Source organism: Nicotiana tabacum, chromosome 13, assembly GCF_000715075.1.
Source record: "Nicotiana tabacum cultivar K326 chromosome 13, ASM71507v2, whole genome shotgun sequence".
In the NCBI taxonomy this organism is placed as follows: Eukaryota; Viridiplantae; Streptophyta; class Magnoliopsida; order Solanales; family Solanaceae; genus Nicotiana; species Nicotiana tabacum.
Window position 1 is genome coordinate 114,557,986 of NC_134092.1, and position 16,935 is coordinate 114,574,920.

A 16,935-nucleotide genomic window follows, 5' to 3' on the forward strand; every position below is an offset into this window, starting at 1 on the left:
CCCTACCTTATGAGGATACAAAGGTTGTTTCCAATAGATTCTCAGCTCAGGAAAACATAAGCTAAAGAAAAGAAAAAGTAAAGTAAAATTACTTCTTTTTTTTTTGTACAGAAGCAAGAAAATGGTAGAATTGAAGAAAAAGAAGAAAGAGCAAAGGCTTGGGGAAGTACATAAACAACTACTCTTAAGGTTGCTATTAAGGAATTAGCTAGTACTAATTTTGTCCTGAAAATTTGAATTAAAATCAACAATCCAAGATATTTTTGTCTCGAAAAATTAAATTAAAAATCTAAAATTCAGGGCATTATGACTAATTTCTAAATAGATGTCGTTTAGAGTGACCACCGGACGACATTTCTACCAAAAGATTTCGTTGCTTCTCTAGCTTCCTTAAAAAGCATCCTTGTAAAAGTTTCAACTTTCAACTAGAAAGAATAAATGAAGTACCAAAGAGGACATGCTATACACAATTTGCTGATTTTAGAAGCTGTTATTGGTCCCAACAAAAAGCCCCACTACACATAACTCGTAATTATTATATTTGTTCTCTTGATCTGGAACTAAGAAATTAGACAAAGTATTGTAGTATTGTAAAGAAAAATGAAGAAGAAGAATTCTTTATCTTTGGGGCGTGTGGTTGAAGATAGAGTAAAGTTTTACTTATCGGCCCAAGAAGGCTCTTCGTCTTCTTTTGAATGTGGGTTTTTTTTCTTTCTTTTTTTCTTTTAAATATATTTTCCCACTATATCAAAATGGAGTTTCATTAGTACAATACAAGGGTAGAGCATACTCTACAAAAGATAAGGCATGGGTGATTATACACTAGTTTACCAGTTTCCTAATAAAAAAGTGTCTAGCTAACAAAAAAGGTGGCATTGTCATATTTGGTTCTAATGCTTGGCATCTGTCTTTTATCCGGATGAAAAGGCCCCTTAGCTTCCCCGGGCAATTGTTGGTTAGAGTAGAAGAGAGCAGCCTCTTGAGATTTTGCAGCCATTTTTACTAAGCAATCTGCAAGTTGGTTTGCCTCCCTATAACAGTGCGAAATCTGGATTTCAGAGTTGTTTAAAATATGTCCAATCTTGTATGTAATCTGACTAAGCCTATATTTAGTTGTATTCTCTTAACGAAGGATATCTACAATGTATAGAGAGTTCAGATATAGGGTGACTATCGTAAAGCCATTTTGAACACACCAGTAGATACCAATCCACGATGTATATACTTCTGCTAAATTGTGATTCTCGCATATGTAGGGGAGTGAAAAAGCCATAATAGTGTCACCATTCTCATTTCTAAGTGATCCACCTACTCCTGCCTTTCCTTCAACTTTGAGATAGCTCCAATCTGTATTAATCTTGACATTGCCCATGCATGGTTTGATCCAATTAACCACGATACATTTCTGAGCAGGTTGTAATCTTGTCAATATGTCACAGAAGGTGTTCCAAAGCATTCTGAGATTTCATTTAGGACATGCCTTGTTGATTGTTGCTTCACACTCCAAGAGATTTGATGGTTCAATCTATACATGTTGAACTTTTTTTGATCTTCATACCTTGATAAGTATGGATTTTGACCACTTATTAGCAACTTTTTGCTTTTGTTTTAAGTCCGAAAGTATTGACTTATGTTCCCAAAGCAAATAAAGTGTAAAAATTACAGGAATATCTAATGGGGTGGGGATGATAGGTTATACCAAGAGCATTTTCAATTAGATTCCAAACATAACTAGCAGCATGTCCTTCTATGAATGCATGATGCATGCTATCAGTAGTAGAAGTTAGACAACAGTTACATTTAGAAATCATTTGCTTCCCAAACTTGGTAATCACCTAATCAAAAGGTAACTTACCTTTCCGCAATCTCCAAACCAAGAAAGACGTTTTGAAAGGGATACTAAAATACCATACCTTGTTGATGAATTGCACTCTAGGACTAAACTTCCTTACCAGATTCCAAGCACTCTAATTAGAATATTTACCACTATCAAAAAGATCTCAGAATTGATTGCCAATATCTTGATTGCCGATGACAATGGAACTGATGAGATGAACTAAGTGATCTGGAAGGATGTCCTTCAATTTGCAAATGTTTCACTGACCATTAGTAATGAACTCCCCAACCAAAGTCCCAGCACTCTTGGGAGTGTTAGGGACCAAGACTGCAAGAGGGCCCTTTAAGTACCAATTATCCCACCAAAAGCTACTAGACTCGGAGTTTACCTGCCAAATCATATGTTTCTCTACAATATTCCTCACTTTGATAACATGACTCTAAGTATGAGAGTTACCTGGAGCCATTTTCTTAGAGGCTAAGTGGGCCCTCACACAATATTTGTTTTTGATGTATGTAGCCCATAGAGATAATGCGGACCTTATCCTCCACCATCTTTTCATGGCTAACGTGTCACTTATATCCTCCAATTTCCTGATGCCAATTCCCCCCTCCTCAGTAGGAAGAGCAAGATTATTCCAAGAACTCCAATTGTATCGTTTATGATCAACAGAATTGCCCCAAAAACAGTTAGCAAAATGCGTTTCAATTAATTTAAAAATACCTTTTAGGGAGGACATAACAGACAAAGTATGAATAGGAACACATTGAGGCACACTTTTAATCAAGACAACCTTACCACCATAAGATAGAAACTTACCCTACCAACCATTGAGCTTTTTAACAATTTTGCTAACCATGTTGTTATAGTATTTAATTTTTTTCCTCCACACATAAAGAAGGCACCCAAGATAATCAAGAGGAAAATTTTTATCTATAAAACCAGAGCAATTCCTAATTTTATTGATTCTGATAGCAGCAGTATTAGTGGTTGTTAAGAAGAAACTTTTATCCCTATTTACTAATTGACCAGAACTCCTCTCATATTAAGAGATAGTTTTCATGACAAGTTTAACAGAGGCAGAATTATCACTATAAAAAATAACTATATCATCAGGATAGGCTAAGTGGTTAATCTTTGGGACATTAGCAAGCATGGATAAGGAGATGAATTTAGGATTCATATACATAGAATTAAGAGATATAGACATGACTTCAGCTGCTATAATGAATAAAGAAGGGGAAAGAGGATCCCCTTGTTTGAGCCCTTGAAAGCAGGAAAAAAAAACCTTGCATTGTACCATTAACAATGACAAAATACTACACATTAGAAATAAGTTTGTGAATCATATCAATCCAATTATCAGAGAAATCAAACTTCCTTAAAACACCATAGATGAATTCCAAGACATTCTATTATACGCTTTAGCCATATCAAGTTTAATCACAACATTACCACCTTTATTATTATCAGCAATATGATGAATAATTTTCTTAGTAAGCAAAACATTTTCAGAAATCAACCTATCCTTAATAAATCCACTTTGATTACGAGAGACTAATTTGTACAGGAGAGTATTCAATCTTATAGAGATGATTTTAGAAATAATTTTGCTAGAAAAGTTAGAAAGACTAATAGGTCTAAAGTCAGAAAATGTAGCAAGATTATCTACTTTAGGAATTAAAACAAGACATGTATGACAGTAGAATTTAGTCAAACCTTTTCCCCTTAAGAATTCCATCACAAAAGCAGTTAACTCCTTATAGATGATGTCCCATCAATTTTGAAAAAATGCACCATTGAAATCATCTGGACCTGCAGTACTATTTGCACTCAGGTTAAAGATTGCTTCTTTGATTTCTTTATCATCTGGCATCCTACCTAGTGATGTATTGTCTTCTTCGGTGATACAAAGTGTGATACAATCTATAATAGAAAGATTAATGACAGGAGGAGCAAGGTTGGATATGGATTGGAAATGACTGACAGCTTTTCTGGATACTTTCTGATCCCCCTTGATCCATTTACAATTAATATTTTTGATTCTGTTTATCTGATGTCTTCTCTTTTTTCCCTCCGAATGGAGTGAAAATATTTGGTATTATTATCCCCCTCTTCAAACCACTTGGCCTATGATTTTTGTTTGAGCAAAGAGTCTTGCAGACTTAGCCATCTGATATACTTAGCATGAGCTTTTTGGACATCCTTTCTACGTTTTTCATAATTCTTCTCAATATCACTGTCCTCCTGATATTGGAGTCTATCTTCCTAACTAATGACTGCTCCATTAATATCCCCCTGATCATTCCTGGACCATTGACTCAATCTCTTACTGAGAGCCTTGAGCTTGGATTGAAGGATCCATATAGGGTTGGCCATCACATTCATACCCCAAACTTTCTTGACAATGTCAAATAAACCTTCGTGGTTCACCCAACAGTTAAGAAATCTGAAGTATTTGATAAAATGCTAGTTGCCATTCAGATTTTTCATGAGTAGAGGTCTATGATCAGAACCAGTTATAGCTAGGTGTCTAATAGAGCATCTTTGAGAAAGTTGATCTCACAAGTCATTAACTAAAAATCTGTCAAGCCTTTTCCAAATTCGTTTGCTTAGCCTTCTGTTATTGTACCAAGTATAGTTAGGACCACTATACTCAATATCGGTAACCCTACAATTGTTCATACAAGTTTGAAATCCAAGCTCATATGCATTATGTGTCGCTTGCCCCCTAGTTTTTCATTAGTATCCAAGATAACATTAAAATCACCCCCAATGCACCAAGGGATATCCACATTTTGATTGTCTTGTTCAAGAGCACACCATAGGTCCTTTCTAGTATGAGACTTGCATTTGGCATATACTGCAGTAATGCAGATGTCTTGATTACCAATAACTTTATACATCATGATAGTAATATGTTATCACTGTCAGTAATAATCTCTGTGGAGTTGTAAGCATTCCAAAAATATCAAATTTAACCGTTGTTGTTGAAACAACAATGCTGGTACCCAAGGAATTTTTTGTAGCCATCAACCTTTTCTGTAACGACCCGGCCGGTCATTTTGAGTATCACAACCTTGTTTTCCTATTTACTGCTCAAATTGGGTTTTACAGTTGTTGTGTGACTTGCCAGGGCAATTGCTTCGGGTCCGGTGAGGTTTTGGAATGAATTGGAACACTTAGTTCCAAGGTTTAAAGCTTAAGTTAAAATAGTGACCGGATGTCGACTTATATGTAAACGACCTCAGAATTTAATTCTAATGATTTCAATAGCTCAGTATGGTGATTTTGGACTTAGGAGCATGTCCGAAAAATTATTTGGAGGTCTGTAGTGGAATTAGCCTTGAAATGCCGAAAGTTGAATTTTTGAAAAGTTTGACCGGGGGGTTGACTTTTTGTTATCGAGGTCGGAATCCGATTCTAAAAATTGAAATAGCTTCGTTATGTCATTTATGACTTGTGTGCAAAATTTGAAGTCATTCCGGATTGATTTGATGTATTTTGGCACAAGATATAGAATTTGAAAGTTGAAAATCCATAGGCTTGAATTGAGGTGCAATTCATAGTTTTAGCTTTGTTTGATGTAATTCGAGGCTTCGACTAAGTTCGTATGATGTTTTAGGACTTGTTGGTATATTTGGTTGAGGTCCTGAGTGGCTCGGGTGAGTTTCGGGGTGGTTTCAGATCATTTCTAGGCCATTTTTAGTTGATGGTTTCTGCCTACAGAGGTGTGCATCGCGATCACGAACATTTGGTCGCGTTCGCGAAGAGCAAACAACAGTTTGGAACCTTGTGAATCGCGATCGCGGAAGCTCTTTCGCGATCGCGTAGAATAAAATCTCTGCTACACTGACTTGACTTTGAAAGCTTATATCTCGCAATCTATAAAGAATTTGGAGATGATCCAAAAATAAAAGTTGTAGCCCTTGGTGTCTAATTTTCAGAACTGTAAACCATTTGTCATTTGGAGTTGTGTACAAAACGTTATGATAGATATACTATAGACTGTCTGGGAAGAGTTTGAAAAATCTCTATTGCACAGGGCTGACTTTGGAAGCTTATATCTAGAAATATATAAGGAATTGGGAGATGAGAAACAAATGAAAGTTGTAGCCCTTGGTGTCTAGTTTTCAGAAAGTTAAACCATTTATAATTTGGAGTTTTATAAAAAGTAATAACCAATATACTATAGGCTGTCTGGAAGAGTTGAGAGAGTTTGTTCTTCGCGATCGCGAAGATCAATTTTGGGGCTGAAAAATTTTGTGCTTCGCGATCGCGAAGAGTAAATGCCTGGACAGAAGATATATTTTGAGGTTTTGTCCATTTTAACACATTTGGAGCTATGGAGCATGGATTGAAGCGATTTTTGAGGCAATTTTCACAGTATGGATTGGGGCAAGTGATTCTAACTCGTTTTTGGTTAAATTATACGAATCTATTATTGTGTTTATCAACGGATTAGTATTTTGGGTTGAAAATAGTAGAAAAATTCATAGACTTTAATTGAGGATTTGAAGGCCGAGTTGTGGTCGGATTTGAGTAATTTTGGTATGGTTGGACTCGTCGTTGAATGAGAGTTTGGATTTTATGAGTTTTATCGGATTTCGAGACGTGGGCCCCACGGGTATTTTTGGGGCGTAATTTTGGATTTTTGGAAAATATTAGTATTTTGATATGGGATTAATTTCTATAATTTTTGTGAGCTGAATCAAATTAGTTGTGACTAGATTCGAGCCGTTTGGAAGTTGATACGCGCAGAATGGAATTTCTGGAGTATTTCTTAGCTTGCTCGATATTGAATTTGGCTTGTTCGAGGTAAGTAACTCTTCTAATCTTGGAGCTGAGAGTATGAACCCTGAATATATGTATTATGTGAATTGTTGGAAGGTGGCACACATGCTAGGTGACGGGCGCGTGGGCGTGCACTATAGAAATTGTGACATAATTGTTTATGTGAAATTTTGTAGTTAAATGATCTTGGCATTTTTCATGCGGTTTTATGAGTTAAAGATATTGAGTTGAAAAGCATATTAAAAATCATGTTGAGGCTATGTGCTAGTATTATTGAGACCCACAGAGGTCATATTGCTGTGAATTATTTATTTTAAATTGAAAATCCATACCCAGTCATTTCATTGCATATCATATCTCAGTCTCTGTTGTTATTTATTGATACATCATATCATCATTTTTGGGCTATTTTCATGACATTGTGAGCCCGAGAGACTGGAGAGATTGATGACTGAGTGAGGCCGAGGGCCTGATTGTGAGGATTATTATGTGGATCAGGGCTGCCCGCCTACAGTATGCTTTATATACTTTATTATTATAGCACATGAGTTGTCCGTGCAGATTATAGCGCTTGGGCTGAAGGAGCCCCTCCAGAGTCTGTACACATCCCCAGTGAACGCAGATACCTACTGAGTGCGAGTGTCGAGTGCCAAGTTCTGAGTGACTGGGAGGCATGAGAGATGGTGAGGCATGCCCGATGGGCTGTTTACGAGTGATTGTGAGGTATGCCCGATGGGCTGTTTACGAGTTATTGTGAGGTAATCCCGAGGGGCTGTTTATGATTTTATCACTAAGTTGCATCGCATTGGTATGCACACATGACATACAGGCATAGAGATGTATTTTTCTCATGCTGTACAACATCACATCATTCATAATTTCTCACACATTTTTGACAGATGGGCATAGTGATGCATTTGTTTTACATGGGTTATCTGAAAAAGAAAATGAAACATCTCATTTATTATTGAAAAGATTTTTGGGAGAAATTATTATTTTCAAACTTATTCATATTTTGACAACTTCGGCAAACGATTTGGGTTATCACTGATATATTTGAAAGGAACTATTATTTTTTTAAAATCATGATTTGGCTGAGCATTTTATCTCTGAGTTATTTCTGGTATTATTTGCTTTATATTATTATGGACTGTTGTGGACTAGTGGTTTTGGATCCGACCTTGGTAGAAGCTCGTCACTACTTTCAACCTAAGGCTAGGTTGCTACTTACTTAGTACATGGGGTCGGTTGTACTGATACTACACTTCTGCACATTGCGTGCATATGTTGGCTGCTGTTGTTGCTGTGCTAGATGGTTGCGGGATTTGAAGATGTACTTGGGTTCCTGTTGTAGCTGCCTCTTGTTCAGGGTAGCATTAGATTTATAAAAGCTCTGTTTATATATTATTCAAACAGACTATGTATTTATTTCATTTATGCTTTGTATACTCTATTCTTAGAAGCACATGATTTGTACTACCAGTTCTTGGGGAATGTATAAGATTAAGATCTTTATTTAATTAAATTGCTTTAATAATTATTATTGGAATTGGATAATTGAAAGTTGGCTTACCTAGCGGGTTGGTTAGGTGCCATCACGACTAGTTGGATTTTAGGTCGTGACATTTTTCTTAGCACAAAAAGGTTCAAAGATAGCCACAAATTGAGTATTGTTTAGGTCGATCAATTTCTTCAGCCCATGAATGGCTTTTTTGGATCTAACCCCCCTAATATTCCAGAAAATAGCACTAAATTATCAGAACATCTTGGGGTGAAATCCTCCTTTTGACTCCTTCTTAGAGAAGGTTGAGTTTTGTTTCTGTGTCTTCTACCACTTTCCCTGGTTTCGCTTCTTCCTCTTTTTGTCATATGTTGTTGTTCCTCATTTTGATTTTGAGAGTCAGTCTCCTCATACCTCACCTAATTTCACTGTGAGTATGTTCAACCATTTGAATATTGTTACCGTTCTCTTCCACCAGGCTAGTGTTGTCTCTATTCTCCTTGCTCCAATACAGATCCACAACTAGTTGCAATCCAGGCTGATTCCTTCTTTCAGTAGGAACAGTCGAGGAGCTTGAGTCACATCAATATTGTTCTTGATCTTCTTTTCTATGATCTTGCCTTCCTGGCATGTAATCTCTCGGGAGTTGAGTTGGTCTGGATGCTGCTTGGTTACATTAGAAGTCTCTTCATTGGTTATGCTATCTTCATTATTGAATTCAAACCCATTGCTTTGATCAAGTTGTTGTTCTCTGCCATTATTAACTGGACTAAGAAAACTTTCCTCTATAACATGCACAAAATGTTCATTCTGCTTGAAAATAGAGGCAGTTGTTTCTTTTCTTTTGCTACTGCTTTGCACAGGTTTGAAAATCACTGTGTTTTTCTTTTTTGGCATCTTTTTAGTCTTCTATTTCCTGCTCTTCTTCTTGCTAGCCTTCTTATCATTGATGCTAACTGTTTTTGTATCCTCCCTAATCTCCTTATATTAGTTTTGATCACTCTCCAAGCTTGGAGAATTTTGTTTTTCCTTGTCCTTAGTAACAACATGTAATCTCATTATCCAATTGTGTTTCCTTCTCTAACTCTGTTCTTTCACTTTCTTCCTTGAGTTGCTCCGGTTTTTTCTTTTTCAGAACCCTGTAATTGATCATATAATGGCCTATCTTTCTACAGTGCTTACAGTATTTAGGAACCCCCTCGTACTCTAATTTTTATGTGTAACCCTTTAGTGGAGATTCCTCATATTCTTGACCAACAAAAACACTATGTGGCAGAGGTTTGAGCAGATCTACTTCCACTCGAATTTTGGCAATGCTAGATCTTGTTCTCCTAATCGTAGCAACATCTAGGGCTAGAGAAGTACCTACAGAGATCAATAGTTGCTTGATGTAATGCCAATCATGCATGTGGAAGGGCAAGCCTGGTAGTAGCACCCAAGCCCGTGCAACTAGTAAATCCTCCTATGGTTTGAAATTAGGATACCAATTGCACCCACATCTGCATTCCATTGATTTCAAGAACCCTTCGGAACCAAACTATTTTCCAATCCTCCTTATTAAACAAATCAATAAATACATTGTGATTATCAAAAATCTCCAATTCTAACTGATCCCTTAAGAGAAATTATTTCTTTGAATCAAGACCTAATTCGGTCAATTTGGGGGCGAGGTCTTAGAAACCTTCCCACAATAGTGTACTTACACGATTCATCCATAATTTCATAGTAATCCTAAGCTTTGAAAATTACGGCAGGCATACCGTTGTGGGTTGTCTGTCTTGCTATCATTTTCTCTTTCTCTTGACGGAAGGTATTCGGAGAGGAACTTGACAGAGATGTACTCATGTTAGCATAGGAATTTACCTAGGAAATTCTCATTCATGGTAGTAGTCTCGCCTTTAGGGTGATTTTGGTCTTCCAAATGCGCCGGACGGAGGCATTCCGGCTGCTCAATGGAGTAGAGTGTGGTCAGGACGCGCAACAGAAAGATCCGTCATAGAGACGTTGTAGAGAGAAATTTTTTAAGCTATTTTAGTTTAGTAAATGTGGGTTCAATTGATGATAATAGTTGTAATTATAAACAAACTCATAACTGAACCAAGAAAATATTCTTTAACCAAATTAGCAAGTATAACTACTGGTCGTTGGTAATCCGACTCTCGGATGGACCTAATTATCCTCAAATTTGGATGCAGAAAACTAACTTTAGCCGCCCTCTCTTATGAACAAGTGTGTCTCTCGATTGCCTCTGTACTAAGCTTAGGACGAGACCTAATGGACCGACTAATTAGCTAGCACCCCTTATCGGTGGATCGGGCCCAAAAAGTTATTTTTTTCAACAAAAAACGTATTACACATTGAAATTCATATCATAGCTAGAGGGTAAGTAACACGGTAGATTTTTGAGTTTTCGACATTGATTATTGGTTGAACCACTAGAATGAGATGAAACTACCCTCAAACAGTGGCTGAAGCAGGATTTTCACTAATGGAATTCAAAAAATAAAACAAAACAAACACGCAAAAAAGCTAAGAGGATTCAACACCTAATATATATATAAAGTAAAAAAATTTAACCTTATATATACATTGTAATTTTGGGTCTCTTCTGTCCCTGAGCTCCGCCCTAGTGGTGGAAGTTCACAATTCTTCACATATTAAAAATTTGGTCTTTGTCATAGCCACAAGCTTTTTCGAGATAAGGTATTGGGGGAATTGTAATCTATGAAAAGTCCACAATAAGCAAAGAATCATCCTACATCAGTAAAAGGTTTACTACCCGCTGATGCTCCCAAATGGATAATGTTTTCACCTAATCATTGCAGAGGTTCGTTGTCTATTCCAGTCAAATACTTGGGAATTTGACTATTGACTAGAAATCAAAGTCGTTAATTCATTTTGAGATTAATTTGGTGGTTCAGTTGTAATTGCATATTGTCGATAGCAAATGTGATGAAAATGCAATATGAAGCACACTACATACTGCATAGTTCAATGCTTCAAAAGGTCTCCTATTTTCAGTCAAAAATAATTATTTATTGCATCATTTAGAAGTTTTACAAATATTAGCTAGATGAACATTGATAGTACTGAAATTTATCCACTTCAATAATAAAATTTAAAAGTAATTTCTTATCACATTAAAATAGTTTATTTATGTTCTACCGAATGGTATCCATCTTAGGACAAGCGCTTAATAGTTGCTTGAGTTGGATGTTGATACTCATGATCTTCATTCTTCTTATTTCCTATTTCATTACACATTTTTTATGGGTTCAAATTCGCATTCTATCACATTCTATCTAATTTAAGAAGTTTAAAATTTAACAATATATGATCAAAAGCTAAAGGTTGAGATGAACCTATAGCCGCTGTACTGAATACGTCCCTGAGTCTTTAGACAAAGTCAATCGTTGTTTTGGGTTTTGCATAGTTACTAAACTGTAGAAGATCTTGTTGGGTTTGCCAACCTTCAAAAGAAACTTCTCGTAATAGGCCATTTTTATAGCTTGGGCCAACAGAGGAAGGAAATGTAGAATTGACACCAAGTAGCCACTCTAAAGGGTTATTGTATAGAAATTGGTCACTGCATTTTGAATAGGGTTGTAAAATGGTTAAAACAAAATAGCTAATCACTTATATTATCCACTAAAATATGGGTTGGATAATGAATTTTTTAAAAACGGGTAAAATATGGATAAGAATCATATTATCCATTTAGAAAATGGATAACCCATGAGTTTAACTTTTACATTTGTAAAACTTCAAATTTGGGGTTTCTCAAGTTTGGGAGACTAGGAATTCTCCCAAAAGTGATCATATTCATGAAGCCATGGATAATATGGTTACCCATATTATCCGTCGGTTAACTTATTTTTTATCCGTATTAAATATGGGTCGGGTTGGATAATTTATCCGTTTTTTCATTACCCGTTTTCGATCCGTCTCATATCCAATTAGACTCGACCGTTTGCCACCCTTAGTCTTGAATTTTAGTTTTTCAGTTCAAATTTTTGAGACAAAAATATCCTAAATTATCCTGAAATTTAAATTTTTAATTTAAAATTTCAAAATAAAATAAGTACCGACTAATTTTTAAATAACATTCCTGATAATAGTTATTGTACACTTGCCCCAAAGGAAATGCACAACTTGGGCCTTTCGGTCCAAATCTCGTGCGCGTGAGTCCAACTCTTCTATTTCCTTTTTACTATTTCACTAGTTGGATGACGATTTATTCACTGAAAAAATGTTAACTTTTAATCGACGAGAGACTCTTTCCTTTTGAAATACTCCACTATTTTCAAAATGTATATGTATGATAAAGCAATTTGTACTAGCAATATCTTGCTTATTTGTTGCAATGCATTTCTTTAGGTCATTTCGAATGAACTTCTTATAATGCATTTACAATCACCTTATTTTGAAAAGTATTTTTCAAAAAGGTACATTTGATAAAAAAAAAAATACTTTTAACCATCAATTAGCGTTTGACCAAACTTTTAAAAGTATTTCTAAGTATATTTTTATCAAATGTACTCAAAAAAATACTTTTGGGAAGAAACTATTTTTCTTACTTCTCAAAAACTATTGTTGCTTCTACTTAAAAGTATTTTTTTCCTACTAAAACTTGGGCAAATACCTTAATTCTGGAGGAAAAATACTTTTAGCAAAGTTTACTCTCTCCGGTCCACTTTAAGTAATTTTTTGGTTTTTTTACACATATTAAAGAATTCATCTTTTAGCATTAATTAACAATAAAATTGACCATATTAACTTTAATTTGCTCATTGAAAATATAACAAACTACTTATAGCTAGACTCTTTACTCCGATGACAACTTTGAAAAGAAGAAGTTAATTAATTTTTAATATTTAAAAAAATCGAATATTATGTGGACATGAGGGAGTAAATTTTAATATAGTATGATTCTCGTTCTTTTTTCTTTTTCCAAGGTTCCATATGCGAAAAACAAGTTTTGCCCAACAACATGGTTGGTGATGCTCGTTTCCATGCAAGGACAAATTAAAGTAGCTGCGTTTTTGAAAGTTGCATGGTTTAATGCCTATTTAGAACAGTCACCAATGCATATTTTGAAATTACAGGCTCATCATTATACAATTGCTTGATATTTGTGAGTTTTGATAAGATAAAAGATTACTCCCAATTATACACATGCTATGGGGGCTTCTCATGATAACTTGAAGGCTTGAAAAACTAAAAAAGTCATATTTTTAACCTTTCGATAACGTTAATGTTTGAATCTAACTTACAAATTAACCTCAAACAATAGTGGTAAGACCAGAATGACCACGTTATAGTAAAACACTTTTGTCTAATCGAATTGATAACATGCCATGATTTGATTGGCGTGATTAATTCATATATAGGAAATAGGATAGCAATTTTGGGATTAGTAATCCCACTATTAAAAAGGTGTCAAAAAACGTCAAGAAAAATCTACCGAAATTGATCGGAATCGAACAAAAAACGATCGATTTTTGACTGTTTTCAATTTGCCAAAAAAACAATGATCGGTAATGGGGAGCGACCACATACGGTCGATATTTCCGACCGAATTCGGTCGGTAATTGTTGAAATTAATTTTTATTTATTTTTAAATTAGCGACCGACTTCGGTCTGAATTTTAATTATTCATTTTTTTAAAATTGTTCAATTCCGATAGAAATCGGTCGATATTATTAAAATATTTAAAATCTAAAATAAAAAATTTCGATCGAAGTCGATCGGTATTATTAAAATATTTAATATTTAAAATAAAAAATTCCGACCGAAGTCGGTCGGTAAATTTAAATTTCTGGAAAATGAAATGAACATTTTCAATCGACTTCGGTCGGTTTTCTGGGTAAGTTTTTAGCAGAATACAATTATTTTTGGCAGACATCGGTCGAAATTTGTATATGTGTCAGACGTAGCATTGTTTCTTTATTGTGGGACCACTATTTTCGACCGGTGGTGGTCGGTATCTTTGTGAGAAATATTTTATTTGACTTTTGCGACCAATTTACCTATTTTCCGACCGATTTCGGTCGGTATTCTGTGGACGGATTTTGACAGTTTTCTAGTAGCTAGTGTCCTGGAATTAAACAATAAAATGATACATTTGTTTATCTTCAAAACTCTTCTCCTGAGCTAATTAACATTGAAAATAAAAATTTATCCCACTTTATTTAGTTTAAATCAAACAAGTATTTATATTATACATGCAGATCCCATTTTTAGTCTAATAAACTAAACATCTACCAATAAAAATATACCTACTAAATAATCTTATCATGATTAATCCTAATATTATAATTCCATTTATTATTAATCCCAGAATATAGAATACCAAAGGTTATGATGGAGTGATACTTATTCATTCATTCTTAACGAGAGATCTAAGATTCAAGTCGTATTTGTTAAGGAACACTTTATTCTCTAAACGTGGAACTTTCTGATGTGAACCCGAATTTGAGTCGGACTCCAAAGTTAATATAGATACTAATGAGAAACTACAAAGAATCCCAAATATTGTTCACCAACCAAACGAGCCGTGAGATGGGAGCATAATTATACTTTTGTTTGGAAACCAGAAATTGGTGTTCATGAGAGGAAGAAAAACTAAAAAATTAGTAGATAAAGAAGCTAAGTGAAAAAGAAACAGTTTACCTTCTATATATTGTTTTAGTTTGGAAAGAAAAAAAAACATTTTTCATTGTTGGAGTGTCAAAGGAACTGAATTTTAGTGGACACGTAAATAAATTAAACTAAAATGAAAAGATTTATGTAGACGAGATATCATAAACTCTCAATTCTCTAGATTTTCTTGCATGCGTTCAGTAGGGTGGATTTAATGATTCAACAATTATCCTTTAATACATATCTCTTATATATTATCATTCTTTTTTCTCAAAAAAAGAAAAAGAAAAAGAGAGACGATTAGCCGTGGAAAAATCTTCCCACTTTTTGCTTTCATCATTTCCTTCCTTTTTCCAACTTACTCCAATTGGTTTGATAAACGAAAAAACACACAGTACTCTCAAAAGAACAAATTCTATCATCATGACTATTGCCCTTTGATTTTACTTGTATATATTGATAGGGTTAAAATATGCACTTAAATCTATTATAATAAAAAATCAATTTTATTTTTAAGGTTACTAATATTAATATTATTTATTGTGAATAATTAATTTCAGTTTTTTTCCCGATACTAATCTTACTTTTTATAAATAATTATTTATAATTAATTTTTAACTGATCTAATTATGTAAAAGTTTTTTCGACACTTATTAACACTTTCAAGTTTCAAGGTATAGAAGGTAAATTCTAAAGAAAAAAGAGTAAACAAGGGCAACATCCAAATACTCATTTCTTTAAATCTACACAGACAAGACCACCCAAACAGAAAATTAAAAATAGGAAAGTTTACAATTCACAATATCACGTGAAAGAAGCAAGAAGTCCCATGAAAAAAAAAATAGTAAAAAAAGAAAGATAAAATATATCACCAACCAAGAGCATCAAGAATACCTAAAACAACATCACAAATATGCTTAAATCCATCTTCTCTAATAGCAAGTTGAGGAGGATAAACAACTCCAGGATTTCTCTTAAATCCATTATGACAAACATTAGGGTAATCAGCAGCAGCCATAACATGCATATAAGCATAGTCATAAACTTCATCATTCAAATCTTGAAGAGAAGATTGAAGAGCATTAGCAGCGAAACCATACTTTTCAGCACAATCTTTAAGAAGTTTCTTCATTAAAATTGTATCATTATTTGTAGTGTTGTTATTACTAATAGTGTTAAGTAGTAATTTGGAAGAAAGGTATGAATTTGTGGCTGTGGCATTGACCATTCCAACTTTAATCATAATTGTTGCTAAGCCTTTTGTGTCTGCTTTGAGGCTTGTGGAATCAGATTTTAAAGAGGATATACAAAGATCATAGTATTTTGTGTTTTTGCATGTTTTTTGGATCAAATCAACTGATGATGAGGAAATTGTTGGTTGAATTGAAATCAAGAAAACAAGAATCAATAAGAAGTAGCAAGAAGACATTCTTGATTAAAAGGATTTGATTTCCTTTTTCACTTTCTCTTTTTTTTGGGGTTTTGAAGAGGGTATGGGGTTAGGGGATAAAAAGGAATTGAACTTGAGATGTTAGATTTCTTTGTCTAGTAAAGGAAGCATAGTTGTATGAAAAGGGTTGCTTTCTCTTTTATACTAGGGAAAATTTCTAATTAGGGAATAGGAAACCAAGAAATAAAAATATGGCAATTAACTTTTCATAAATTATTGAATGGGGAACAAAGAGATGGGTGTATTTATAAAATATCGCTGGAAATGAGGAAAGTTGATAATCTCATTTCCTGTTATAATTATTTTATATCAATAATAATCTATTAATATTAAAGAGAGTACAAAATAGTTGACTGAAAAATTTCCCCCAAATAAGACGTTCCAAATTGTGGATGTTATTCTCCCCCGTTGTAATTTTCTTGTTAATTACTTATTCAAGAACTGAGACCTAGCCACTAGTCCTTTGACCTAACCAGTTGCCTAGTTTGGCACTAGTAAGACCCCTTGCTCTACCAAATGAAGCATAGTATAGTGTGAGAGAGAGGCTTCTATTTTCTTTTTATGTATAAAAAAATGAGATTCTTTTAACTATGCAAACTGAAAAACTGAAAAACTGGAAAAATATTTCAAAGATTCATATGAGAGATCTTTAATGAAGAAACACTGGTTATTCATAACGAATGCAAACGGAAATTTAAGTAGAAAGAAAGA

At 34.3% G+C, this 16,935-nt stretch overlaps 1 protein-coding gene and 1 long non-coding RNA gene across 2 annotated transcripts; both read right to left on the minus strand.

The window, feature by feature from the left end:
- Positions 1 to 763: 763 nt before the first annotated feature.
- On the minus strand, positions 764 to 10,743 carry LOC142167900 (uncharacterized). Its single transcript, XR_012698150.1, has 2 exons — positions 1,197 to 10,743; positions 764 to 1,031 (listed from the first exon to the last, which is right to left on the minus strand). It is a non-coding gene; the product is annotated as an uncharacterized LOC142167900 (long non-coding RNA).
- Positions 10,744 to 15,479: 4,736 nt separating this feature from the next.
- On the minus strand, positions 15,480 to 16,345 carry LOC107826608 (cell wall / vacuolar inhibitor of fructosidase 2). Its single transcript, XM_016653606.2, has one exon. The coding sequence runs from the start codon at positions 16,201 to 16,203 to the stop codon at positions 15,643 to 15,645; it is 561 nt and encodes a 186-aa protein (XP_016509092.1). The 5' UTR covers positions 16,204 to 16,345; the 3' UTR covers positions 15,480 to 15,642.
- Positions 16,346 to 16,935: the final 590 nt, after the last annotated feature.